This window comes from Protopterus annectens, chromosome 8.part1 (genome assembly GCF_019279795.1).
Source record: "Protopterus annectens isolate FY-2018-M chromosome 8.part1, PAN1.0, whole genome shotgun sequence".
Lineage (NCBI taxonomy): Eukaryota > Metazoa > Chordata > Ceratodontiformes > Protopteridae > Protopterus > Protopterus annectens.
In genome coordinates, this window is record NC_056742.1 from 266,032,611 (window position 1) to 266,060,483 (window position 27,873).

The 27,873-nt window shown below is 41.3% G+C and overlaps 1 protein-coding gene across 5 annotated transcripts in view; it reads right to left on the reverse strand.

The window, feature by feature from the left end:
* The window catches only part of ZNF276 (zinc finger protein 276), a 476,210-nt gene that overhangs the window by 133,008 nt on the left and 315,329 nt on the right, over nt 1-27,873 (reverse strand). For 3 of the 5 annotated variants that reach the window (XM_044081859.1, XM_044081860.1, XM_044081857.1), the window contains exon 6: nt 11,520-11,609. In XM_044081859.1, the coding sequence (XP_043937794.1) occupies nt 11,520-11,609 (90 nt within the window). The remainder of the gene's footprint in view (nt 1-11,519; nt 11,610-27,873) is intronic. The other 2 variants (XM_044081861.1, XM_044081858.1) reach the window with 1 other exon arrangement.

Genomic DNA, 27,873 nt, shown 5'->3' on the forward strand with positions numbered 1-27,873 from the left:
ATCTATAATTCCAGAGTGGGGGATGGTGTCGAAGGCCTTGGCGAGGTACAGATAGGCTGTGTGGACTACCTTACCCTCGTCCACAGCTCTGGAGACTGTTTCGAAGAAGACAATCAGATTTAGGAGTCAAGATCGGCCCTTCACAAACCCAAACTGGGTGGGGTCCAGTGTTTGAAGGTTGCCAATGTCTTTATTTATAAGTTCCATGATAATGCGTTCCATGCCCTTGCAGATCAGGCTCGTCAGACTGATGGGACTGTAGTTCCTGGGATCCAGGTCAGATCCCCCCTTGTGGAGTGGGAGAACTGTACGAAGCCTGAGGTGAGGCTATGATTAAACATGACACTTAGGTGAGGTGCCAGTTCATTTTGTAGTTCATGTAGTACACAGCCTGGGATGTCATCTGGTCCCATGGATGCTGTATTCTTAACTTTGGAGAGTGCGGTTTCTACCTGTGTGGCCGTGATTACTGGAATTTGGCAATCTTTTGGTATGGAGATGGAACCTTTAGGGGGTGAGAGGGGGGTGAAGTTGGCACTAAATCGATATGCCAGGATATTGGCAATATCCTTGGGATCAGTATATTTAATGCCATTCTGTTGTAGCTCAGAGCAGATCTGAGCATTGCCATTTAGATTCTTAACATAACTATAGAATGCCTTGTGGTTGTCTTTGGAATCTTTGGCAATTTTATTTTCGTTACTAGCTTTTGAGGATTTTATGAGGGATCTCGGCTTCTTACTGAGGATGGTGAGGGAGATTTTTGCATCCTGGGAGTTCCCTCTTTTCTGCAACAGTTTCTTCCTTCTGTTGTATAGTTTGTTTATAGCAGGGGACCACCAGATTGGCTTCCTTTTATTGAAGAAGAGCATCTTGGTTCTATTTGGGATGGCACAATTCATGGACGAGTGGATGTGCTCGTACAGTGCCTTAGTGTAGGATTCTGCAGTCGCACTTTCAGATCCCGTCTGCATGGGTGTCGAGTTCAGTAGCATGAAGTTGGCTTTGGAGAAGTTTTCTAAGGAGGTTTCCTTACTGGGGGGTGGGGGTGGGATGTGGATGCCAAGGATGATTTGCTTATGGTCAGACCTGACCAATGAGGGGGTGACCACTGGTGTGGAGCTTCCATCTCCCATGTTTGTAATGACCAGGTCTAGGATATTGGAGCCAATGGTGGGACAATGGATTAGTTGATCCAGGGCATTGGAATTTATGAATTCCAAGAACTGTTGGGAAAAGGAGTTGGTACCCGAGTAGTTTTCCCAGTTAATGGCAGGGTAGTTGAAATCACCCAGTATTAGGGTGTTTGGTTGTATCTTAATATTTTCCAGTATATTTAGAAAGGTGTAGTGAGACTCTTGGGGCATGGTGGGGGATCTGTAGCAAGCTACAATTTGGATTGCAGTCTTACCTAGTGTTAATTGCACCTGGAGAATTTCAGATGCACTGTGTTGGGCAACTAGCCTGGAGGTGTGAATATCCTTGGTGAATATTGACACTCCTCCACCTTTAGTGTTTCGGTCAAAAAGTGTGGTAAAAGTTGTAGCCTGGTATTGTAGGGGTGCTCTCTGGAGCCTTGAACCAGGTCTCAGTTACTGCACAGATATCGATGTTCTCCATTTTTAGGAGTGCCTCGAGAGTGTGCATTTTGAGGTTTAGACTTCTCGCACTGAGTAGCATTACCTTCAGATTTTGCATGCTTGTATTTGTTACGGTGGTGGTTTTATCCTTTGAACCCTGCCTAAAAAAGGCATTATAGGAGTGGCAAGAGCTTTAGCCAGTATACTAACACTAATACTAAACGGGGGGTGAATTTACAATTTCCCACTCAGACATCCAAATTACATGTGAATATTGTAACAGAAGTACTTTGTTTTTGTTACAAATGTGAAGAAAGAGATGAATGTCAGTATCCTCATTATAGAATACTGATGCTTAGTGGAGCTGTGGTACATATGTTGGCCCACGTGAACACTTCTTAAATGCAAATGTATACTTTAAAAGGAACATCTTCTCCTCTTGACTACAGGTTCCTAAAGCACAAAAGGCGTTCCCGGTAGTGGATGTAGTAAAGTCTGATTATCCAATCAGGTCTGCATTCTAAAAAAGCAGACAAGGTTTGAAAACTACAATCATCACTGATGTATAAAGAATAGTTGTGTAAAATCTTACCATAACCATACATGTGTCCTCCTCTTCACCGCTGCAGTATTCTTAATCTGATTGGGGATCTCCTGCCTGAAGGTGACCCAACGTCGGCCAATACACAAAAGTCTTGTACTACTGTAGGGTACGTTGGCGTCGCATGCAGGTTGCTGTCAGGCATAGGCCGTAAAAGCAATGTTCACACATACCATCCTCAGAAATGAATGTCCTAGGAGGAATGCCACACTAAGTATATAGAAGGTCAATACATCCAAGTAGAACAACAGTCTGGGGGGGGGGTGGAGGAAGGAACATAATACTACAGCAGTAGAGGGAGACATCTATGGTTAAGTTAAGATTTTACACAACTATTCTGTGTCCTTCTATGTACTTCCTGCAGTATTCTTAACCCGAGGGAGAGTGCCAAAGCTTAGGAAGGAAAGAGCAGAAGAGCTCCGAATAAAGCCATGTAAAATGGATTTGGCACAGCCAGCTCTGGATCTGAAAATGCCATCTAGTTTGTAGTTATTGGTAAAGGTATGTATAAAAGAACAGGTGGCTGCTTCAAGGATGGTGTTATCTAGGCCCTTGAAGAATGCCTCAGATGAAGCCACAGTCCTGGTAGAGTGGGCGTTCACTGGTGAAGGGATTTTCTTTCCATGGAGTGTGTAACAAAGGCAAACAGTCTTTGAAATCCAATAAGAAATGGTCTACTTAGAAACTGGTAAACCCAGAGCCCTGGGATAAAAGTTCACAAACAGCTGTTCAGATTTCCTGACAGCTCTAGTCTTGTCCAGATAAAACCCAAGTTGTCTGTGTACACCTAAGAAGTGTAATACCTTCTCACTGGGGTTTTGAGGAGAAGGGAAGAAGGTAGGCAACTGGATGGATTGGTAAAGGGATAACTCATTATCCACTTTTGGCATAAAGGAAGGATTTGTCTCAAGAATAACCCTATCCTTATGAAATAACAAGAAGGGGAGCACCGACATAACGACTTGAAGCTCCAACACCTTTTTGTCTGAGGTCAAGGCCACTAGTAAAACAATTTTCCAAGAGTAATGTTTGAAGGAGGCTGAGGATGCAGGCTCAAAAGGGGCCTGGGTCAGTTTTTCTAGGACAAAATTAAGCTCCCAAAGAGGAGGAGGAATAGGTTTCTTGGGAGGCCTAATGTGAAGGACACCCTTAAGGAATTGTTTTACCTCAACTTTGAATACTAGGGGGGGAAGAAAGAGGCAAACAAGCAGAAATAGCCGACGTGCACCTTGACAGAGGAGTAAGCCAAATCAGCAGAGAGTAATTCACACAAGTAAGACAGAACCACTGGGATTCCCATTGTCAATGGGGTCTTGGTTCCTAGACAGACACCAGAGTGAAAATCTTTTTTGCTTGGAAAAGTATTGGGTTTTCTGGCCTCCTGCATCCTCTGAGAATAGGTGTCTGAAGGGGATTAGAATCCTATCACCTAAAGTGTCAGCTGTAGTGTTGGCAGGTGTGAGTGTATTAGGGATTCTTTGTTCTGTGTGACCAAAGGTCCTGCACCTTCTGAGGTGGAAGTGACACTCTCTATGTCTGTCTGGATTTGACAACTCAGGAAAATGTGGTCCTGTGAAGGAGTGAGAACTGACTTCCTGCAGTCGATGGTGAATCCCAGTTTCCTGAGGAGGGAAATGGTGGTCTCCAAGTTTTGGAGTAGTGTGTGTGAATTTGGAGCCTGTAAAAGGACACTGTTCAGGTATGGGAAGATCTGGATGCCCAAAAGTCTGCAGTGTGCAATCACTGGAGCCTGGCATTTTGTGAATGCCCTTGGTGTTGTAGAAAGATCAAAGGGCAAGGCAGACAATTGAAAATGACAGGAACCCACAGAAAAATGTAAAAATTTCCTGAAGCTGGGGTGAATGGGGATGTGAAGGTAAGCATCTTTTACATCTAAAGATGCCATGTATCCTTGTGGAAGGATAAGGGGAAATGATGTTTGGAGTGTAAACATTCTAAAGGTAGGAACCTTTAAGAAGGTGTTGAGATGGGATAAATCCAGTATTGGTCTCCAAGAGCCATCCTATCTGGGTAACGAAGAACATTCTTAAATAGAAGCCTTTTCTCCTTGAGGACTGAAGGACCTTTTGAATGGAGCCCTGTTTCTGAAGCTCCAAAAGGAGTTTTGGGAAGAGGGGGTAACTGCACCCCCCGGGGGGGGGGGGTTAATGGATGCCCGTGAAGGTGGGGGGAGGAGTGCCAAACCATGAAATAACCATTTTTCGATTATGAAAAGAACCCAAGTGTCTTGGGTGATGCTTTCCCAGACCCCACGAGCACTGGACAGGTGAAGGGAAAGTGGTGAAAGGGGAGCATCTGCAGGGTAGTCACAGACTCCCTGCTCCGTAAGGAAAGGAATGCCTTTGTTGTGAGGATGGCAGAGAGCTTCCAGGCTTCTGTTGCCTCTTGCCTCCTCTGGATGACTTACTGGAGGAGTGTTGAGTGCAGCCATGGCAGGCTTTGAAGGGAAATTCTTGTGAAACTTGGACACAGGAGAAACCAGTATGTGTTTCAACTCCTTGAGTTCCTTGTTTTTTTTTCCTGTAGGAACTTAAATAGGGAGGCTGCTGCCTTACCAAATAAGGCTGAAATCTCTAGTGGTGCATACATTAACTTAGATTTGAAGTCATCCTGGAGGGGCTGCAGCCTGAGCCAGGAAAATCTTTTAAGAACTGAGCCAGTAGCAGCTGCCCTGGCACAAGCCTCTGAAACATCATAGCTGCATTTAATGGAATGTGTTGCTACCTGGGAGGAATCTTCTAGTATAGATAGAGCCACGGCTTTTCTGTCTGAGTCTGGAAGATCTGCAATGGCATTAGATGCCGGAGACAAAAGCTCTAAAAGAGTACTTTTTCACATGTATCTGGTAATAAATTAATGGCCCTGAAAAACAAGGTGGTCGACGTATAGGCCTTTTTACACAGTCTCTCTATGGTTTTACTCTCTGTCTGATGGAAGAAAATTACAGGAAGAAAGGATCCGAGAATGTATGCCTGCAGCTACAGAAATAACTGCTGGGTCTGCAGCAGGGCACCTGAAGAGGAATTTACAATCCTCAGGGACCTTGTAGAAGCAGACTGACTTCTTGAGGGCCGGGGCCTGGGAGTCTGGAGTTTGTGAAGCAGTGGGGAAAGCCTCCAGAAATGCAGGATGCACAGGAGGAACTGCAGAGGGGCTGGGACACCACCTTGTAGTAGCTGATATAATCATTTCTGGACTTCTGAAATTTGGGCAGTATCCAATTTGAAATGTACTCCCATTTTCAGGAGAGTTTCACAAAAGGATATCTCCTCCACTGGGGAGTCAGCACCTACTGACTCTTCAGGGGAAACATTCCTAGGGGGAAGGGATTTGCATGGAATAATCCAGAGATTCCTCTTCATCAGAGGAAAAAAATCATCAGAGGGGTCCTTGTCCCCAATTCTTTTCTGAGAAGGCTGGGAAGCAGCTGTAGGAGCAGGCTAAGAGGAAGGCGGTTGGAGTGTCATGAAGGCCTGAAATAAACTTTGAGAAAAGGCCTGCCAATCTGAAGGGGTCTATATGGTAAGGAACAAATGCTTAGTCGTTTGCTTCTTCCTTGCAGGCGAAACAATCCTATGCAACGGAGGACTGGCTGAAGGCCTACTTTTGAATGTATCAGACTGTAAACTCTTCGCTTGCTTGGGTGCAAGGTACCTGCCCCCCCAGGACCCTGCATAGTGTCAAGTCTAGGTTCAACCATGCCATCCTGGTCGGACGTCTACTTGACCTCCACAGATGTGCTTGTGGCCGAAGTCAAGACTGCCTCAGAACTAGGCTAGGCCTGTGAGTTCTTGCCTGAAGTCAGATGAACCTCTGGGTTGATAATCACCTCAGGAGAAACGTTGGATGTTGGAGGTGCAGTGGAAGCCACGGGCCGGGGTTTTGTAGCCTTGTGCTTCACTGGCTCGGCATCAGAACCTGAGGTACCCTCTTTAGCCTTAGCTAGTAGCTTAATAGTGAAGAAAAAGGCAAACTGGTTCCAAACACAGCACTCTTTAATAGCAACACAACAAGGTAAGCACTTTCACGGATTACATCCACTTCCTCAGACCAAAATATTAAAACTCAAGTCATATCTTTAAACATTCTAGCAGCCAATGAGGCACACTAATCACTGAACCAATTTGACACATTCATTGCCTTGTCTAAGCAGTGAAGAAACTAACATCAGTGTGTAAATCGGCAACACTATAAAACATGCATTGCAGCTCAAAAATAGCTAAGTACATAATTAAAACTGACTCTGGTCTATCACATAAACATAAATATAAATTCTAAAATTTATCAACATTTAAATATACGAAAATACATACATATATAAAAAAAAAAAAAAAAATATATATATATATATATACACAAACACATATCTATCTATATATATATATATACATATATATATATATATATATATATATATACATATATATATATATATATATATATACACACACACATACATATAATAAAATCTATCTAAAAATATGTATATAAAACTGGTCAACCTTGTGGACATATAAAATAAAAAACATAGCAAATATATATATATAAGAAACCAAGGACATAAGCCTGGTACTACTTGGTCAATGTTTCAGTGCTCTAGGTTTTAAAAAGGGCTTCAGAGACACCTTACTATTGAGACCTGGTGGTTTGTCAGCTTGATAACATATAATCCACTTCTGTTCCACTGATTCTGTCTTATTATTGATATCACCACCTCTAAAACTATCGTGTATGACTTCTAGAACAAAAATTTTTAACTTTTGTGCAGTGCCTTCTTTTGCAACATGCACGGCCAACGCACTTGTTTCCTTAGCATTCCTAATGTCTCTTAGATGTTCTAAAATTCTCTCCTTGAAGGCTCTATTTGTTTTGCCTATATAGAATGAAAAACAGATAGTACAGAAACAAAAATATACAACGTGCTTGGTACGGCAATCAGCATATAAAGTGGTGCTAATCTCAAAGCCAAATTGTGGATGTACAAAAGTGTCCCCCCATATATACACACACACAAGCCATACATCTCCTGCATGGGTATGTACCCATTCTATCAGATTGTACAGCATTTTGTCTACCCTTGGATTTGTAACATAACTGGTCCTTAAGAGCTTTGTTATTCCTGAAAGTAAAACTGGGTTGGCGACCTATAACATCTTTGAGTCCAGGATCAGTCAAGAGAATATCCCAATTGTTCTTAATAAAATCACATACCATGCACACATTGCTAGCAAAAGTTAGTGGCATCCTAACACCTACAGTGCTACTGGTAATAATATTAGATGGAGAATCAACAGCTCTACCAACATTTGTTTGGGCATTTGGGGGAACATTCTCAAAATAAGGTCTACATCTTCTAATTCTCTCTACCCATGCTGCACTAATCTGTGAGTCAATGGCAGTGGGCGTATATCCCCTCTCAAATAAATACCTCTTTCAATTTGGTTAGTGCAAGAGTTAGCTGTGTATCATCACTATAGAGACACATCATGCGATAAATCTGCCCTTTTAAAACATTAAATTTTGTGTGATTGGGATGCATACTGCTGTTGTGGAGTATGTTATTCCCCCTACCGTCCTTCCTATATATAGTAGTGGAAACAGATGACAGGGCATTTTTACTCACTTTCACATCTAAAAAATCAATCTCTTCTGATAAATATGTATACGTAAATCTCAAAAAGTCAATCAATCCATTGAGGTACTTTAAAAATTGTACTAACTCCTCTTCTGTATCTTGCCATAGCAAAAAATATCATCGACAAAACATTTGAACCGTTTTATCGAACTACAAAATCTATTATTGGAGAGAACAAACTTAGTCTCCCAATTCACAAGTGTTAGGTTCGTGTAGCTATTGGCACAAACAGTGCCCATAGCCACGCCAACCTTCTGTATATAATGGGAGTCATTGAAAATAAAAACATTATTCTCGAGAATAACCTCTAAGAGAGTACAAATGAGTTCAACTTTGCTAGTAATAAATCCATTAGCACATAATATTTCCCTAATATTCTCAATCCCCCAACTATTGGGGATAACAGTGAATAGAGAGGCTACATCAAATGTGACAAAAAAGCAATGACCAGATAAAACATCTAACTGATTATTCAGCTCTTGCAAAAAAATTAGTATCTCTAAGCACAGTATGACAACTGTCTAGCACAATCCGGAGATTTTTTTCAACAAAGATAGAAAGTGGCTCTGTTGCCCAGCCCCTGCTGGACACTATAGGATGCATGGGTGGATGGTGTAAATTTGTATGCATCTTCAGAAGGCCATAAACAACGGGTACTACTGGATGATCTACTTTGAGATATTCAAACAGTTGTTCAGAGATTAGCCCTGTCATAAGCAGATCAAACACATAAAACTGTATTCCATCAATAATCCCTTTCAACAGGGTACCTGTGATAGGTGAGTAGGTGTTCAAGTCACTTAACAAATCCAACATGCATCCAATATACACATCTCTATCAAGTATGACAATCCCACCCCCTTTGTCAGCTGGTCGTATTTCAATACTATTCATGCGTTTCAATTCAAAAATTGCTTGCCGCTCATTCACTGACAAATTAACAAAGCCTTTAGTGTGATTATCAGAGAACTTGTCCCTGATCTGTGTCAAAAATATCTAGAAATAATTCAACAGTTGAATTTGTAGAAGGAACAAAAGTACTCTGGTTTCTAAAACCATCGTTTTTAAAATGCCCAAACAAATGTTGGTAGAGCTGTTGATTCTCCATCTAATATTATCACCAGTAGCACTGTAGAGGGTAGGATGCCACTAACTTTTGCTAGCAATGTGTACACGGTATGTGATGTTATTAAGAACAATTGGGATATTCTCTTGACTGATCCTGGACTCAAAGATGTTATAAGTCGCCAACCCAGTTTTACTTTCAGGAATAACAAATCGCTTAAGAACCAGTTGTGTTACAAATCCAAGGGTAGATAGAATGCTGTACAATCTGATAGAATGGGTACGTACCCATGCAGGAGATGTATGGCTTGTGTGTGTATATATGGGGGGCACTTTTGTACATCCACAATTAGGCTTTGAGATTAGCACCACTTTATATGCTGATTGCATAACTGTACTATCTATTTTTCATTCTATATAGGCAAAACAAATAGAGCCTTCAAGGAGAGAATTTTAGAACACCTAAGAGACATTAGGAATGCTAAGGAAACAAATGCGTTGGCCATGCATGTTGCGAAAGAAGACACTGCACATAAGTTTAATTTTTTTGTTCTAGAAGTCATACACGATACTATTAGAGGTGGTGACATCAATAATAAGACAGCATCAGTGGAACAGAAGTGGATTATATGTTATCAAGCTGACAAACCACCAGGTTTCAATAGTAAGGTGTCTCTGAAGCCCTTTTTAAAAGCTAGAGCACTGAAACATTGACCAAGTAGTACCAGGCTCATATATATATATATATATATATATATATATATATATATATATATATTTGTATGGTTTTTATTTTATATGTCCACAAGACTGACCAGTTTTACATACATATTTTTAGACAAATTTTATTTTATATATATATATATATATATATATATATATATATATATATATATATATATATTTTTTTTTATATATATATTTTAGTATATTTAAATGTTGATACATTTTAGAATTTATGTTTATGTGATAGACCAGAGTCGGTTTTAATTATGTACTTAACAATTTTTGAGCTGCAATGTATGTTTTATAGTGTTGCTGATTTACACGCTGATGTTAGTTTCTTCACTGCTTAGACAAGACAATGAATGTGTTAAATTGGTTCAGTGATTAGTGTATCTCATTGGCTGCTAGAATGTTTAAAGATGTGACTTGAGTTTTAATATTTTGGTCTGAGGAAGTGGATGTAATCCGTGAAAGTGCTGTGTTGGAACCAGTTTGCCTTTTTCTTCACTATTTTGCCGTTTGCTACATTGGTTCCTTTATCGGTTCAGAGGTTTGTTCTGACTTTAGCTAGTAGCTTAAGCTATTGGTTCTCTACATATATAGCAAGACAGGAAAGCCTACTTCTACGAGTCTTTGGAACGAAGGACTGGCAAATGCTGCAGGACTTGTGGTTGCTATTAGGGCCTAAACAAGAGAGACACTGAGAATGGCTGTCCTTATGTGGAATTCGTCTTCCACAATGGCACCTGCCCTTCTTGGTTGACAAAACTAAAACAGCAGTAAGAGAAAAAAAATTCCCCAATGGGCACTTATTTGGAAAAGGCTGAATTTGCAAGTGCTGAAACCAACAGACAGGCCAGCCTGGCATTCTGACTGGTGGCAGAAAAGATCTGAGGATAGTACATGCGTACGTCACTTTTAAGGCCCATGTCTGACAGCAGCCTACGTGTGACACCCCATGTACCCTACATTAGTATAAGACTTTTGTATACTGCCCGATATCGGGTCGCCTTCGGGCAGGAGATTCCAAATCGGGTTAAGAATACTGCAGCAAGTGAATAGAAGGACATCAAGAGTGTCTGGAAACAGTTAATAGCAGCTTCACTGAACTGCTATTAAGCTACAACACATCTCAGCAGGCAGCAGTCAAAGTGCGAGCTGGGAGAGGTCATAAACAACATGTTATCAAGTTAAGTGTAGACCTCAGTGCAGAGCAGGTGACTGCATGGACTTGCTTTTTCTTTCTTTTTTTTTTTTTTTTTAAGACAATGGAATGGACAAACAGCTACTGATTAATGGAAGCAGTTCAAATGTACAATCAGCAGCTCCCAAATATTGTGCTCTCATGGAGTGAATGTGTTCTGTCTTTCTTTAGTACAAACAAATTACAGCTTTTCTGGGGCCTGCACACAGGTTCATATGTAGCTACTAGGTATGCGGTCCAGGTAACCACTGAAGAACCTAGCCATATTTTTAAAATGCCCCAAAGCACTATCTGGTTAAGTGACTTTCTCAAGGGTCATACAGTAGGCAAATGAAAGCAGGGGAATCACACTCTGTACCATTGGAAACACCATGTTTAACAGATCACAGCCTTAATCCTCTGCCCTGCTAGCCACAGGTGATATGGGGGCCCTACAAGTTTCACAGGTGTATAACATTAGCTATGAGCCCATATCACCTACTTACCTATTTAAAAGCTTAAAGAAAAATGAAGTAAAAGACCTCACTGCAAATTTACACTAATGACAATACAGCCAATAAACCTAATGTCATAAAAAATTTAATGAGACCTTAACAAAAATCAAGGTACAGTAGCTCTTCCTTTCTTTTTCTCAAAGGAATGCTTTAATGCAAGACTGTTGTACTAAGGAAGTCTGGTCATACTCACTTTTTCTCAGGGTAAGGTTCAAAAGACTCATCAGATGACCGGTTAGTTTTCCTTTCACTGTCTTCATCTTCATCACTTGAGAAATCCCTGCTGAGTAAAGGGTACACATTAATATTCAGGAAAAAAACTGCTGCAATTAATCACCTAAGTAGCAATAAACCTTCATGAAAATTGTTATCTACTGGCCTTAAGTGTTGGAAAAAAAGGTATTTAACTGCAATACCTGTATCATTCTCAATTAGTAGTCTATTCATCATTGTGATATTGCTACGGTGGACAACCATTCCTTTTCAAAGGTGAATACTATGCTAACTGCTCTGAAGGGCCATTTGAAGTCTAGCCAATAACCAGAGTCTGGAATCAAACAATATAACTTGTGTCTACAAGATTTATGCCTTATGCAAAACCTACAATATTTTATTTTTACTGTTCATTTACCCTGGCTTTGAACACACTCAGATACTAACTTGAATAAGTGGCTTTGGATACCCTTTTGCCAATTCTACTAGCAGCACAAGAACTGAAAATCTTTTCCAAAATATTTTGGCCTGTCTAGACAAAAATAGAGCACTCTCTTTTGTTACAAGAATTAGGACAAAATACTGGTAGACTGCTGTTTAAAATAACTTCCACAGTTACGATGGGTATGAAAAAGAGGTCTGTCTGCAGGAATGTCCAGTCTTTGTAAAAGAACAGGTAAGACAGCTTTTATGCACAATGCCTGAAGTTCTGAAATTCCTTCTGGGGTAACTACCACAAAAAGAGTTTGTCAAGGCTGAATATTTAGCTGTGCCTTGGAGGCTGGTTCAAAAGGAGGAAATGCGAGTTCTTCCAACACAAAAGACAAGTCCCATGTAGGGAAAATGGTCTCTGAGTCTGATGAGAAAGGCACCCCTCAGAAAGGCTTCACAAATCTCAAGGGAAGCTACTGACGAATTCTGAAACCCCAGCAGAAATCTAAACTAGCTGACATATGGCCCTTTCCCAAAGAACAGCTCAAGCCAGTAACAAATATACATTCCAGTTAAACTACTGCATGAAGTGGAGCCAAATGAAATCAAACCCCTTCTTCAATGTTCACACTACTGAACCCTTCCACTTACTTGTGAATGTTTTTCTAGTACTGGGCTTGATCCTTTCAGGAAAAGCTAAATTCCAGACTTACCACTAGAATTACAGAAGCCAACCAATTAAAGTGAGGGTATGAAAATCTCAGCAAAGCTTGCTGGACAGACAAGTTACCATGGCTCTGTATGGATCTATCCTGAGAGTAGAAGGTAAGTCCAGAATAAGGGGAACATGGCTTGTTAAGGACAATATGATGTTATAAGTATGACTTCACTTTGCTCACTTTGTCTTTCTGTATGAATACGAGACAAAAAGGAAAGACAAGAAAGGCATATGAGAGAACAGGAAGCCACCGGTGGTCTACAGCTTATCTCAGTTGATGTCCCAGGATGGTTCTGGAAAAATAAATCACTACACTTGGCATATCAAGAAGTCAGGGGATTAGAAAAAAGATATCACTGCACTTGGTATTTATCAGGGAGTCAATCTGCAGTGAAGCTTCCCCCCTTTTGAGAAGACCGTCTTCAACACCATCCAGCTGAAAGAACCATTCACACGGCATCAGGAGGGACTGCCTAAGCCCAAGTGCTAAGGGCATGAATTCTTTAGAAAAATGAGTGGGAACCAAAAAGCAATCCAAGGACATGGTTCATTCTTATAGTCATCATCTCCAACACAGGTGAAAGGAGCAAGTGCCCACTTGTTTATTTATATGCCACACCACTGTCATGTTGTTACAGTGTATGGCAATCACCCCTTTTGGAAGGAAATTTGGAAAAGCTTGCAAGAGGAAAAGACCTTGCTTTGTGAACAGGCACTTTAGACCATCTACTTTTGAAAATGTTCCCCCATCAATACAAGGTCTAAGGGATCAATGCTGATAGCCACCTTGGAGTTGGGAATTTGGAAGAGATTGACTAGAGAGGTTATAGTCAAGAAGCCACCATTATGCTGCAGATAACATGGCTCAGAAATTTTGACCTAACTTCAACATCAGGTATGAACAATGTACCGAGTCTGAAGGTCCTCTGAAGCAGTCCCATGTGGTACCTTGCAAATGGTATTACAAAAGCAGTGGCAGCCATGAGCCCCAATATCCTGAGGCATGTGGCTATTGACAATGTTCTGAGTGATAAATTATAAATACTACTTGAAGGATGACAGGAATCCTATCTTGGAGAAAACTAGCCTTGCAAAAAAGCAAAAAAGGGGTATCCAGTGAACAACTTATGAATATTTTTTTGTCTGAATGGGCTTCATCTAAGACATGGAAAGGTCTACTGTGATCCCCCAAGGACTGGAACTGTTGCAGAAAAGAATCTCTGGTGGATACTAACTTCTCTAAGGTCACAGTGGCCAGAACCCCGTTGCTGAGATGCAGAAAGATTAACTCCCTACAGTTTCAGATCCTCTGCAACCATAACCACACATTTTAAGAATACCCTAGGTGAAGAGGAGAATTCTAAAGGGAGAACGTGGAACTAATAACTGGCTCTTATGAGGAAATGTAGGGGCCTCCTTGGCAATGCAGACAGGTGTACTTATAGGTCCAAAGTTCAGATCCAAGCTACTCTTGATAAGGAAGAAAGGCCTGACTGCACCGTCAAGATCTGGAATTTTTGCACTGGTATAAAATGGATCCATTCTGGGCTTTGGAGGGTTTGTTCAAGGTCCTTGGGTCAAAGAGACTGGAGTAATATCCAGCAGATCCACTCTGGCCCAGTGTGATAGATTTTTATGCAGAAGTTCAAGACCCCTTTTAGAATTGCCTTCTTCTGACGGGTGTGTAAATTCAGAAAGAGGAAAACAGTGCACCTGGGGTGGGGACAGGAAGGGCATTATACAGCTTCTGGACAAGATACTCAGCATTTATCTGTTATGTGTGATGCCCTCCTGCATTAGCAGACAGAGGAAAAGACATATCCTGAAAAGGGCTCCAGGAGGTTGCTGCTTAGGACTAGGGACTACAGAGCCCATGATTTTGGCAAGAATCATACAGTGGATGGGTGACTATCAGGGAAACCACCACTGTGTCTGCCCTGTTTTTTTTTTCCTGGGTGTGGACAGTGTTGCTGTTGGCCAGACCTGAACCACATCTGATAACGACTCTTTTGTATTCTTGAAAAGGGCTAATGGGCACCACTGAACTTGATGTGAACAGCCACAAGAATTTTTCCTTCCTTTTCACTTTCACCCAGCATCTTCTTAACTGCCGGTCCAAATAGGTTACAGCCACTGAATGAGACATTAAGTATTGCTGCTCTGGAATTCTAACCAAAGTTTGTGAGATAATGCCAGGCATGACAGCATACAATAACTCTGGCATCAGTCATCCTCGCTGCACCATCCACTATACTGTAGGCAAGGAGCAGAGTAAGATTAAGCATGAAGGAGGGAGCAGATGCCAAAATGGACAGCTTTTTAAGTTCTCCATCTGATATCTTTTTCAAGAATTGAAATACCTTGTATAGAATGGTACTCTGGTAGCCAAGAGCCCTCAAAGCGAAGGTGGAAGACATGTAAATCTGTTTATTGCACAGATCCATTGCACTCAAAAGTGAACTGTATTTCTTTGAGGTAATGGATCCTTATTTTTTTAAGGCAGCTGCAGCGATTAGAGTCCATGTGAGGTTCTGAATCGAACATTTCCAGTTATTAGGGATCCAGAAAATCTTGTCCAACTTCCTAGACAAGGCTGCCACAACAATGGGCTCCTTCCATGCTTACTGTGCAACAACAGCCACCATGTTATCCACAGTGGTACCAAACGCCAATACCCTACAACATGCATCATTTGTAAGACCTCAGTGAACATAGGGTTGTCAGGGGATCAGCTTTACCTTCTTCAGCTCCATGTGAAATCTCTGTTCCATCCTATATGATCTCTTGTTGTGTTCCCTTGGTGGGCAGCAATCTATGGAACAGGAAGTAAAGGAAGATTCTGGCTCAGACACTTTCTTGCATTTTTGCCCAAGGCCCTTAGGCTTTCTGTCACACTGGTGTGAAATGGCAGGATGCTCAGACAGAGGCTAGAAATGGACTTGGACTGACATTATTAGGGTAGCCTGCACAAACGGGCATGTCCCCTGTTAGGGCTGCACCATCAAGCCCAATCTACCAGTGTCAGCATCAAGACATGCAACGTTTGAAACCTGACACAAAACTCCACCAACACCAGTACTAGCAAAATACCAGCATTGAACCTCTACAGCAAATGCCCATATGGTGTCACAGGTGACAACACTGCTCTTGGAACAAAAGGCTCCAAGACTGAAAATTCCAACCTCCACAACAGTGGCAAGAAAGCTGACTCTGAAGCTGGGCCCTTGCCAATGGCACCAAAGACAGACGCCAAGAAGCCAACCAGTTCCAACATCATTGACACCAAATCCACCGACTCTGATGGCTGCACCAAATATTTATGAATATTGGTGCCAGCAGGGTGCTACAAGGTCTCAAAGCAACTGGCCCTGGAACAGACGCTAATTAACAGGCTATAACTGAGGAAAGTAGGTTGATATGATCCCTGTCCTGCCCAGAATGAGAAACAGACCTGTGAGAAAACGAAGTACAATAAGCTGTCAGAAGTGGGGCCTACACAGCATTCACCAGGGAAGGGCCAACTCCAAAGCAGACAATATATTCTGGGTGGTCCTCAATTATATGTAATGCCAATTCTGATATACACACTGTCCACAGAAAACTCTCCCTCCTTTGGAAGAATAAAAGGGAACTCTCCTTATTAGCAGAAATTTCAAACTTACTAAAGGATTTCTCTCTAGGTTTAACATTAGAAGTCTCACTAGGAGACCCTTAACAATGGGAAGCAGATGGCTCCAAGGCATCCTCTCTGTAAGTGAATTCTCTTAATAATCAACTTACACCTTCAGCCTCCTACATATCAAGTTCTTGCAAATGTCAAACAGCCTGAAGATGACCACCACCCATACAGGTCATATTTTACATGACTATCTTGTGGCCGGATTTTCTGACCAAAAGAAGTCTTAATAGCAAAATAGTTAAATACAGGCAAGAAACAAAACCAATAACTTGCCAACAGGCAAATATCACAAACAACAACAAAAATTGCCAAAATACAAGGGGAAAAAAACCCCGGAAGCACTAAGCCAATGGTACACTAACAAATACCCGGAACAGGAAACGCAAAGGTGGATAAGCGGTGGTTTATGGGAAGAAAAACTAGCAACTACAGTTCATCTGTTTTGAAAAGTAAAAAATGGAAACTTCTCACTAAAGTTAGAAGTGGATAAGCATTGCTGAAAATAATCAGGTCAGTTCAAAAACAGCAAACTCCAGCATTAGGCATTCCAAAAGTAAAAGAACCTTACGTCCATTTATGCTCTGTGTAAGCGCAACAAGAAGACAATAAAATCTGGACAGAGAAGGCAAAGGGCAGGGTATTATGGAGACAGTAGGGAGCAGCTAAAACCTGACAAAAGTTTAGATCTCTGATGATCAGACTGTGAGCTGGTGCTTCAGTTTAAGGGGGTGAACCAGACCATGCACCTGTGTAGGGATGACCTACACTTATGGAAATTATCAGCACTAAGCAGCAGCTAAGAAATTTAAAATAAGGTTTCAATACATTGCACATGGTCCCCTATATTAGAGAATTTCTGAAATACCACCCCCAAAAGCAGTTTTCTTCCTAAACCATCAACTCCCCAAAGAGTAAATCTGATCTATACATCCCATCCATCCTCAACCCCTTTTCCCAAAAATTTGATAAAAAAAAAAATGGAACAGCAAAACAGATATACAGGCCAGCAAGACAGATATGCAAGCAATAATGATGCATTATAGAGACCATAAAACAGCTACTCCCAGAAACAAGACAATAAAAGTTTTCTAAACATGGTCTGGGTCATCTTCTTTATTAGCTCCTCAGAATGATCAAACTGAGAAAACAACATGCACAAGTTAACATTATGATAACACCAAGAAATGAAAATAAACTCAGAAATAAATCTTCAACACAGAATGTATCTTTGTGGAATAACAGCATACATGTGAAAAGACCATAACAGCAATGAAATGAAGAAAACCAAAACAGGGGTGTAATTCAATCTTATGACACAGTCGAGTCCTTTATTTCATTTTAAATAGGAGAAAACAAAGAACTATTTAAGATATTTGCAACAACAATTGAATACTTGTAGCTAAATATAATACATCGTTGTACTATTCTTGGATGACATTTAAAATATTTGTCTAACAATAATTTCAGTTTACTCCAATACTTAAAATTTATTCTTTTTTTATTGTATTTTATAGTAATTTCATTCATCCCTTTCTGGCAAACAGAGACTAATCTAACAGAGCAAGCAAATGTCACAAAGCAATACAGTGAAAATTTCAAAAATCAAAAAGAACAGCTTGCTTCTTGGAGCTGCTGAACAAGACTGACTGTACTGGCACAAAACACACACTAGCTAAAAACACTGTGGCATAGAACCCTGCTATAAAGAGAGTATCTATGGGGGGAAAAACATGAAGGATGCAAGGGCAGCAATCTGACTTAGAAAACAAGCAACCAAGTCTGCAGTCACTCGAAATAAAAAATACACACAGTACAATTAAAGCCAATACAAAAATGCAGTACAGCTGAGGTGGATTGAGCTGTATATACAGCCAGTCATTGCACTGGGGGGTAGGTGGTATAATGGTTAAAGTGGTCACCTCATAGACACAAGGTACAAAGTTTGGTTCTCACCTTTGGAACGGAAATTAGTTGGGCTTAAAATGGACCATGAGAGCAGCCAAACTAGCACTTACCTATGAATAAGATGGTAAGCATGAAGGGAAGCAAAGCCTTCCCTAATGTTTTGATTTAAGCTACAACAGCAACTGAATCCAGAAGTCTGACAAAAGAACAAGACACCTTGAAACATTTCCTTACATCACCTAACTTGCACAAAAAGTCATTCATATGAATGCAGCCATTTCAGACATCAGTGCCATTAAAAACTTGTACTGAAACACTTCTCTTCCTTTTATTGTCATGTATTCATAAGACTGTGTGGAACTAAAACAGAAGAACTATTCACATTTTAATAAAATTATTCCTGCTAACTGTTATCACCCTCCCACAACAAAAAATACATTTCACAAGGCTTTTAGACAAAAAGTACATAACTACCTAAAAGTGAGCTACAAATGCAACTGTAATCTGGACAAAGGACAGCTCCCAATTATCAACATCTAGTGACGCTTCTTCCAATCAAACGTACACTCCAGAGCACATACTGACACAAACTATGTAAATATTTAAATAAAACTCTTTCTTTAATCTTTTTTTTTCTTGTCTTATTACATAATCCTACAGTTCTTAAAATGTTTCTGTCTTCTTACCATGAATACTCTAGGATTCTTTCTCTGCTGTCTACTGTAGACATACAGGTATTTGTTCAGTTAGCATGCTATGTGTAATTCCCCATATCTGACGGTGTTCCTCTATTTGCCCAATTATAATGGGAAAAGTTCCACCCAAAGATGTAGAACATTGCTTATGGTGCGAAAGCATACTTTTTATAGACTTGTGTTGTTATGCAAAATCATAGAATGTGCAAGGCAACTGGGCCATATGGCCACTGATGCCAGTACCAAACCTTAGACCATACCTCCTTTTTCAAGAGGAGAAAGAGGCTAACCATACTGGGTGTGAATTAAAGGAGAACCGCACACACAGACTCATCCAATTCTCTAATTCCTTCTTAAAGGAAGATAAGATCCAGAGAAGAGGAAGTAGTCGTATGACAAATCTGTCTCTCCACCCCAATTTATCTCATCCCTAATATTAGTACTTTTGTCACTGTCATTTTATTTTCCAAGGAGGTTGCTTTAAACTCATTAAAACAGGCAATGCCTCTTAAAATAATGCATGCATCTATATGTATAAAAGGACACTGTTTGGAGATGTGCATCACACAGACTACACCCAAAGCTTAATACATCTTGGTTATAATACAGCCCCACAAAGCTAGATGTTCAATCTGTCATTCTACCTCATTTATAACCAATGTGTGCTGTTAAAATGCAGAAGCTAAAACCAAATGCTATTTTCCTTCAGGCTATTGTGGTTATTTATTTTCCCATGTTTTAATTTTTGTCTGTCTGACCATGAGGTTCCAATGTTTCTAAACTTTTAAGCTGTAATAGGGACACTGTATGTCACACCTATGCTCCCCGCTCATGGCGTAGAGCATAAAGGTATTGTACGGACAACGGAGGAACAACAGTCTAAAGAGTACAAAAAGGAACATGTGCATGGAGAAGGAAAAAAAGGGGGGGGGCAGTGAATACTGAAACAGTGAAGGGGAAAGACACCTACTGTTATGGTAAGATTTTACAAAACTGTACTATGTTCTTCCATATCACTGTTGCAGTATTCATTACACTAAGGAAGAGTATAAAAACTCAAGAGGAAATGTGGGAGGACGAAGGTACAGCAGAGCCCTTAAAAAGCCATGCAGGACAGCCCAGGCCATTCCGGCTCTATCCCTGGAAACCATATCCAACTTACAGTGTTTGGTAAAAGTATGCAGAGAAGTCCAAGTAGCTGCCTCAAGGAAGAAGCTGGTATCCAATCCTTTGAAAAAGGCACCAGAAGAAGCCACAGCCCTGGTAGAATGAGCCTTAACAGAAGAAGAGAGGCTTTTCCTATGAAAAGAGTAACAAAATAAATGGTCTTGGATATCCAGGAAGAAAATTTCCTTAGAAAAAGTCAAACCTAAAGACCTAGGATGAAAAGAAACAAAAAACTTGTTTAGATTAATCAATGGCTTTAATTTTATCTAAATATAAGGGCTGTCTATGCAAATCCAAGGTGTGAAGAACCTACTAACTAGCAGACTCCAGAGAAGACAAAAAAAAAATGGGCAAACAAAATGATTAAGAGACAAATCATTAACCACCTTGGGCAAGAAAGAAGGATTAGTAGAAAGATACCCTGTCCCTATGAAAAAAGGAGGTACAGCCACGAGGGCCTGAAGCTCAGTCACCATCCTAGCTGAAGTAAAGGCCAAAAGAAGAACAGTCTTCCAAGTACAATGTTATAAGGAAGCTGAAGTTGCAGGCTCAAAAGGAGACAGTCAATTATTCAAGAAAAAAAAATTAAGCTCCCAGGAAGGAGGAATAGGCTTCCCAGGAGGCCTAACATGAAGGATGCCTTTAAGGAATTGCTTTACCTAAAATCTAGACTCCAAAGGAGGAATTAAAGGCAGACAAGCAGAAATAGCTGAAAGGTGGGCCTTAACTGAACAGTAGGCCAACCAAGAATTGAGCAATTCAGACAAATAAGAGAGAGAACCAAATGAACTTCCAAAGAAAGTGAATCCAGGTTATGAGAAAGACACCAAATGGAAAGTCTCTTCTATTTAGATAAACACGTTTTCCTGGTAGTGGGTTTTCTGGCTTCCTGCAGAACCTAAAATGCATCCTCAGAAAAAAGGTGCCTAAAAACGATCAAAACTGTATCACCCACAGTGTCAGCTGAAGAGTTGACAAGTGGGGGTAGCCAAAAGGGACTCACCAACAAGATTCTGGGAGAGTCTTGTTCTATTAGTTAGGGTTGGGAGGGTGGCCTAATGGTTAAGGTATTTGCTTTACAAACACAAGGTGCAGGGTTTGAGTCTCACAAGGGGTAATTGGCTAAGCTTAAAATGTCTCAAAAGGGCAGTTAGCTTAGTACTAATCTATGAACCTATTGTGAACAGGACTCTCGGTATGAGAGAAAAGGGAGGGAAGGCATAAAGAAATATCCCTTTCCAAGAGAAAGAGAGGGTATCCACCTTCCAAGCCAGAGGACATGGGACTCTGGTGCAAAAGAGAGGAAGTTGTCTGCTCAGAGGGGAGGGCAAAAAGATCTTCCTGAGGAGTACCCCACTGGTGGACAATGTACTGAAACACATCACTGTGAAGCATCCATTCATAAGTCTGTGTTACTGACCTGCTCAGAGTCTGCCACAATGTTTTGTTCTGAAGAAATACAAATGGCCTGCAGAATTATCTGCTACAGGACAGCAAGATCCCAAACCTGAACAGCTAGTCTGCACAAACAATGTCCTCCTTCACTTGCTGATATACCACATGACTGTGGTATTATCTGTAAAGATTTTGAGGGGCCCTAGAAGGAAATGAATAGAAGGTCTGAAGGGCGAGAAAGCCCTCATCTCTTTACTGTTAATATGGTCCTTTTGCTGACGAAGGGACTAAAGGCCCCGAGTCTTCAGAGACCAGAAAGAAGCCCCCTATCCTATGTCTAAAGCATCCGAAAATAGTTCTTGAGTGGGGACTGGAGGCTGAAAAGGAAGCCCTAGGTTGAGAGAGAGTTGCTGAATCCACCACTGAAGCTCTAGCTTGAGGCACGAAAGAGGAGGAAACAGAAAGCCCAAAGGATGAGAATATTGAAGCCAGACAGACTTTAGGAACCACTGTAGCTTTCTCATATGAATCCTGCTTAGGGGAAGTCTAGGAAAGGTGGAAGCCATGTTTTCCAATGCCCTTAGAAACTCCCTGGCTGTAAGTAATACCAGAGGAAGAAGGGATCGAAAAAAAAATGCAATCAGAGTTAAAGCATTGGGAAGAGGCAGGGATGCTATCATAGGAATGGTCTGGAGCCTGCACCAGAGAAAAACATGATCCTGAGAAAAAGTCAGGAAGGATTTTTGGAAATTCACTGCAAACCCTAAGGCTCTGCAAGAGGCAAAGGTGAAGGTGCTGAAGCAAAGTCTCTGGAGAGGAAGTCTGAATGACCAGGTTGTCCAGATAAGGAAAGATCTGTATTCCCCTCATCCTGCAAAAAAGCAATTACAGGAGCGAGGCATTTGGTGAAGACCTTTGGGGCAGTAGAGAAGCCAAAGGGCAAAGCAGAGAACTGAAAATGCAAGGATGAAATAGAGAAACAAAGATTTCCTGAAAAGGTGATGAATAGGAATATGTAGACAGGCATCCTTGTGAAACAGAGACTAGGAAAGCCTAAGGAAGACCAGGAAACAAGGTATGAAGGGACTGCATTCAAAAGGAGGAAACCTATAAAAAGGTGCTGAGCTGGGAAAGATCCAGAATGGGTCTCCAAGTGCCTTCTTTTCTGGGAACCAGAAACATTCTGGAATAAAACCCCTTCCCATTTTGAAACTGCATGGATGGTGCCATGAGACAAAAGGCTTTGAAGAACCTCTGGAAAAAAGGGAAGATGCTCCTGAGGAGAATGAGGAATACCCAAAAAAGGAGGAAGGGATTTCCAAACCATGCAATATCTCTGATGAATGATGGAAAAAATCCGGAGTCATCTTAACCAATTGGAAATTACAGAGAGAAAGGAACTGAACTTGGCTTAGGAGAGAGGGAAGAAGACAGTCAGACAGAACCTGGTTTGTCTGGAAAAAGAGGCTTCTGAGCTGCAGGACTCCAATTAGACTTAGCAGGAGGAGCCCTTCCAGTATCCTTTTTACCCTTGGTAGGTGAGTGAAACCTTTTACATACAAAGGCATGCTTGGTAGGATAACTCCTCTGAAATTTGGGAACGGGGAAAAATATGTTTTAATTGCAGGATAGCCTTCTGAAGAGACTTCAAAAACTCAGCAGTGCAGAACCAGAGAGTTTTTTTTACTGTCAGGAGGAGCATTCATCAACTTGGCCTTAGCACCATTGGGCAGAGGCTAAAGAAGCCAGGAATGACACCTTAACACAGAACCAAAGGCAGCAGCTGTGTACATTTAATGGGATTGTAAATTACTTGAGAAGAGGACCCCAACAAAGAGAGGGCCAAAGCCTTCCCCTCAGAATCTGGAAGGTCCAAATTAACTTGAAAAACCTAAGACAGAAGGGCTAAAATATACCTGGTCATATGGGTCTAGTAATTTACAGCCCTAAAGGCCAGAGTAGCAGCTGTGCACTCCTTTTTTGCCCAACCTTTCCTTGGTTTTACGGTCCTTGTCAGAAGGAAGCAATTTAGCAGAACGCAAAAGTCTGGAAGGCTTATCAGAAGAAACAGAAATCACAGAGGGGTCAGCAGAGACACACTTGTAAAAGAAATTTGTAATCATCAGACACCTTATAAAGCCCATCATTTCTTTAGGAGCAGGGGGGGCTGGGAATCAGGAGCCTGAGAAACTGCTGAAAATGTGTCCAACAAAGCAGCAAGAACAGAATGAACGTCAGAGGGCTTAGGAGAGTCCATTTGAAGAAGTTCATAACACTTCTGAACATCAGAAAACTGGTACAGTCTCACTTAAAGAATTCCATCATATGAGAGATAGCAGCCCCAAAGGAAATCTCCTCAAAAGGAGAATCTGGACTAAACAGAGTTCTCCTCCTCAGAACCATAATCCCATGAAGAGTAAATATTGGAGGAATAGGCCAAAGACTCTTCACCAGAGTCAAAGTCCTTTTATTGGCAGAGTCCTGCTCTCTGAGCCTCTTAAGATGAGTACAGCATCAAGGAGGGGCAGGAACAAAGACTCCCTGAGGGGGGCTAAAAAGCCATGAGAGCATTAAACAAACCCTGTGTAAAATCCTGCCATTCATGCTGAGGATCCTTAGGAGCAGGGGAAATATGCTTTGTTTTCTGCTTCTTCTTTAAATGGACATCTGCCCTAAACAGCTTAGGAGGTTTAGACCCCTGCTGACAATCAACATAGTGGAAATCTCCACTGCGGAATACCCTCAGTCCCTCTGACATCATCATCATTAGTTTTCCCCTGAACATCTGAAACGGATGTCTGCAGAGCCTCTGAGGATGTATGAGAAGTGAGATCCATGCCGGCCTCTGAAGTGGGTGTGGCAGAGGAATCTGATAGACAAACCAGGCAATCCTCCTGGCTTTCATCAGCCTCCAGAGAGATGTCCGAGGGAGGCGGTACAGCAGTGGAATACTAACCACTGTGCCCTGCGCCAACAACTTAAGACACTGGTTTTCCAGGTAGACTGATAAGGAGGAGAGACGACTACGAAAAGTTTTAGGGCAAATGCCTGACAAATAGGGCACACTTTATGGTTGTGAGAATCACCTAAGCATAACAAACACTGCTTGTGATGATCCTTATGAGGAATCAGTCTCCCACACTGGCATTTTCCCTTTCTGGATGACATGTAACCTTACAACCAAAAGAAAAGGTACTGTTAAAAGGCAAAACCCAGTGGGGCACTTATCTGAAAAAGCTTGGTAACCAGCAGATGAAGAAGCGTTCAGACTGATGAAGTTCTGAGAAAGGTACGTCCGTATGTCACCTTTATGCCCTACACAGTGAGTGGAGAGCACACAGTAACATACAATGTCCCCATTACAACCTAAGGTTTTGGTATACCAGATGAACTTCGGGCTACCCTTGGCAGGGGATCGCTAGTGTAATGAATATTGCAACAGTGACATGGAAAGACATCTACTAATGGAAGTGGGCCAGGAAGTCTCTATCTCACACCCTTATGAATAGATAAGCTGAGGATTTGGCTGGGCTGAACCCTTCTAAGCCATCACATCCAGTGCCTGATCATAGTCAGGACTTTATGTTATTGTGCAACATACTGGACTAGTGTGGATTTTTTTAATGTTTAGTTAAGGGTATACAAATAGAAAAAAAATGACAGTACAGATTAAAGGATAATTATTAGATTTTTTTTCTTCTATGTGTAATGGCTCTGAAGCCAAACCCTTGGTAGCCAGCGTACTCTACAGCACACTGCTTGGGCTCTAAACATACCACAAAACAATCATGTAGGTCCTGCAGTGTGATTTTATGGCTACACTTAGATCATTTTTTACAACTCTTACCCATTATAACCAGAGCAACCACAACTTCAATCTAAAATAAAAACAGCAGCAACAAACAACTTTAGAAAGAAGCTAGGTAGATAACTGAACCCCCACCCCCCTTCTTTTTTTGGTAGCTGTAAAAATGATGCGAAGCAACCAGCCTACACACACACACACACACACACACACAAAGTCAAGGCAAATAAAAATTTCCACTAATGTAGAAAAAATGTAAAGCAGTCAAGAGGAAATGAGTAATTTATAGCAATTACAGCCTAACAAAAACTATTAAATGCTGAAAGGGGGAAAAAACACCAAACAACATACAAAAATTGAAAGCATTTAACTGGAACTGAGTGGATTGACCACTTTCAATGGTGACAAATGAGAGCTAAAGTTTGTAGGGGCACAGGGCTTTATAAGAGGTTAAAGTCTAGGAGCCCATGGATGACAACAATGGCAGATGGTCAGATGCAACAAGTGGCTCCATTTCCAATAGTCAGACTGGATGGATGGATGAAAGAAATAGGATATAAAAGAACTCTACTGAAAGACGAGTGGTTCGTCTAGCAATAGCTTCTGATCAGTGTTTAGGTCACTCATAATAAAGCTGCATTTTCACACTGGTGGAGAGCGAGTAAACAGCATCCACAGCCACCAACTCATCATTTCATGGCAGGATATGTAAGAAAGCCAAAGACTGCAACTTTACCTTTCTAATTTTTATTTTTATTAGGGTGGAATCTGTTTAAAACATAGTATGGCATCTCTGTGTCTGATAGAAAACAATGAGGCTAAGCTGTGCCATGACATACAGGGATAAACCTATATGGCCCCGATACCGATTAGAAGCTTGGATGACTGATGACACAGCTACTAATAAGCATATCCATCCTGGGACAGGGTGGTTTCCAGATGGCTAAAATCATCTCTCCCAGCACAATTACAGGAGGACACAATGTTGAAAATGTGGGGACCAGTATAGGGAACAAGATGGGCATGGCCATCCGTGAAGCTGAAGCTAGCCTTTGTCAGCCACAAGCAGGAGTGTAACAAACTGGCATAAGGACCTAAGACATCCCTACTGTGATACAGCTGCCCATGTCAGCACCCAATGGAAGGGAACAGACTTGACCCAAAAATATACTCCCATTGCTAAGAAGATGTTGAGGGTGAACTCTCTTGATGTTTGCCTGGATAATGGCTCCTTACAATGTTTCAGGCACTAGGGGACCCCTCACTTACAGGGAACAAATTGGGTTGAATCCAATAGAATGTGTCTTGATAGTTGGCAGGTGAGGGGGACAGAGGAAAAACCAAAAGAGCAGGCTGGAGGAGCACAGAGAAAAAATAAAAATAAAAAAAAATTGAGGTTGGCCTTATAAAAATAGCAATCCTACTATATAAAGAGAATATAGTATGGCAGTGACATCTCACAATACAGGATGTTAAGGCTCAGAGGTGCTTAGGCCATAAGGCAGGTACGGTTTGAGCAGTGATGTGTCTGGATCAGATGAGGTCTTGCTTCCCAAGCCCCTGGCACTGATAAGAACTCATTATTTACAACTGATTAGTTTTCAGTAATCAGCACAGAGCAGATGGCAAAAGTGTGATTAGGGCAGGCAACACGTTCTGTTCATGAAGGCCTGGAAAATGAACTCCCGGATACAGGAGTGTAATCATGGCATTTTGTGCGCTACAAAAATATTATACACTTTGATGGCTTATTTACCTGTGACGTGCCAACACATAGCACACTTTACCTTTTCAGCCTTCTCAGACACTTCAGCCACAGGCAAGAATAAATGCAGGAGTAATGAGTTCCACCTATCTGCTAGACTAAGCTATAAAGAAAGATTATCTGATGGCTACAACTTCACCACTTCTCAAAGAAAGCATGATGACCCTGATGGCTTCACAAAGAATTATTTCTGACACCATGTAACATTTGGTAAAGTTAGAATGCTTAATAACAAAATGTATACATGTTTAGGTGCTGCCAGCTTCACTGATGTTAACCTGGAATCTGTAAAAAGACATGCATAAAGACTACGTAAGTAGAGCTTTAGCCTAAACAGAATAAACAAATGTACCACGGGCTATATTAGTGAACAGAATGTCCCTACCCTCACGGTAATGTAAGCAACTTACTATGCAGGTAACTAGTGCATTATAAAGTATCAAAGAATAATCATGATTCTTTTTTCCGGTGTTATGGAATGCACTTGACAGTGACTGCGGTTGGTGGTGCTGCGGTAGCATTGTCACCTCACAGTAAGATGTTGTCCTCTTCGATTCTCAGCTAGAGCGTCTTCTGTGTGGAGACATGCATGAATGGGCGTACTTTCGTTGAAGGTTGTGCGTTAGGGCTGGCAACTTGACACGTAAAAATCTACTGCCAATCATTAGCGGACCGGAGTTCCGCTGTGGCGACCCCTAACCGGGAAAAGCCGAAAGACACAACAACATGGAATGCACTTGACACAGATGTTTTTAGTTACTACTGCGACATTC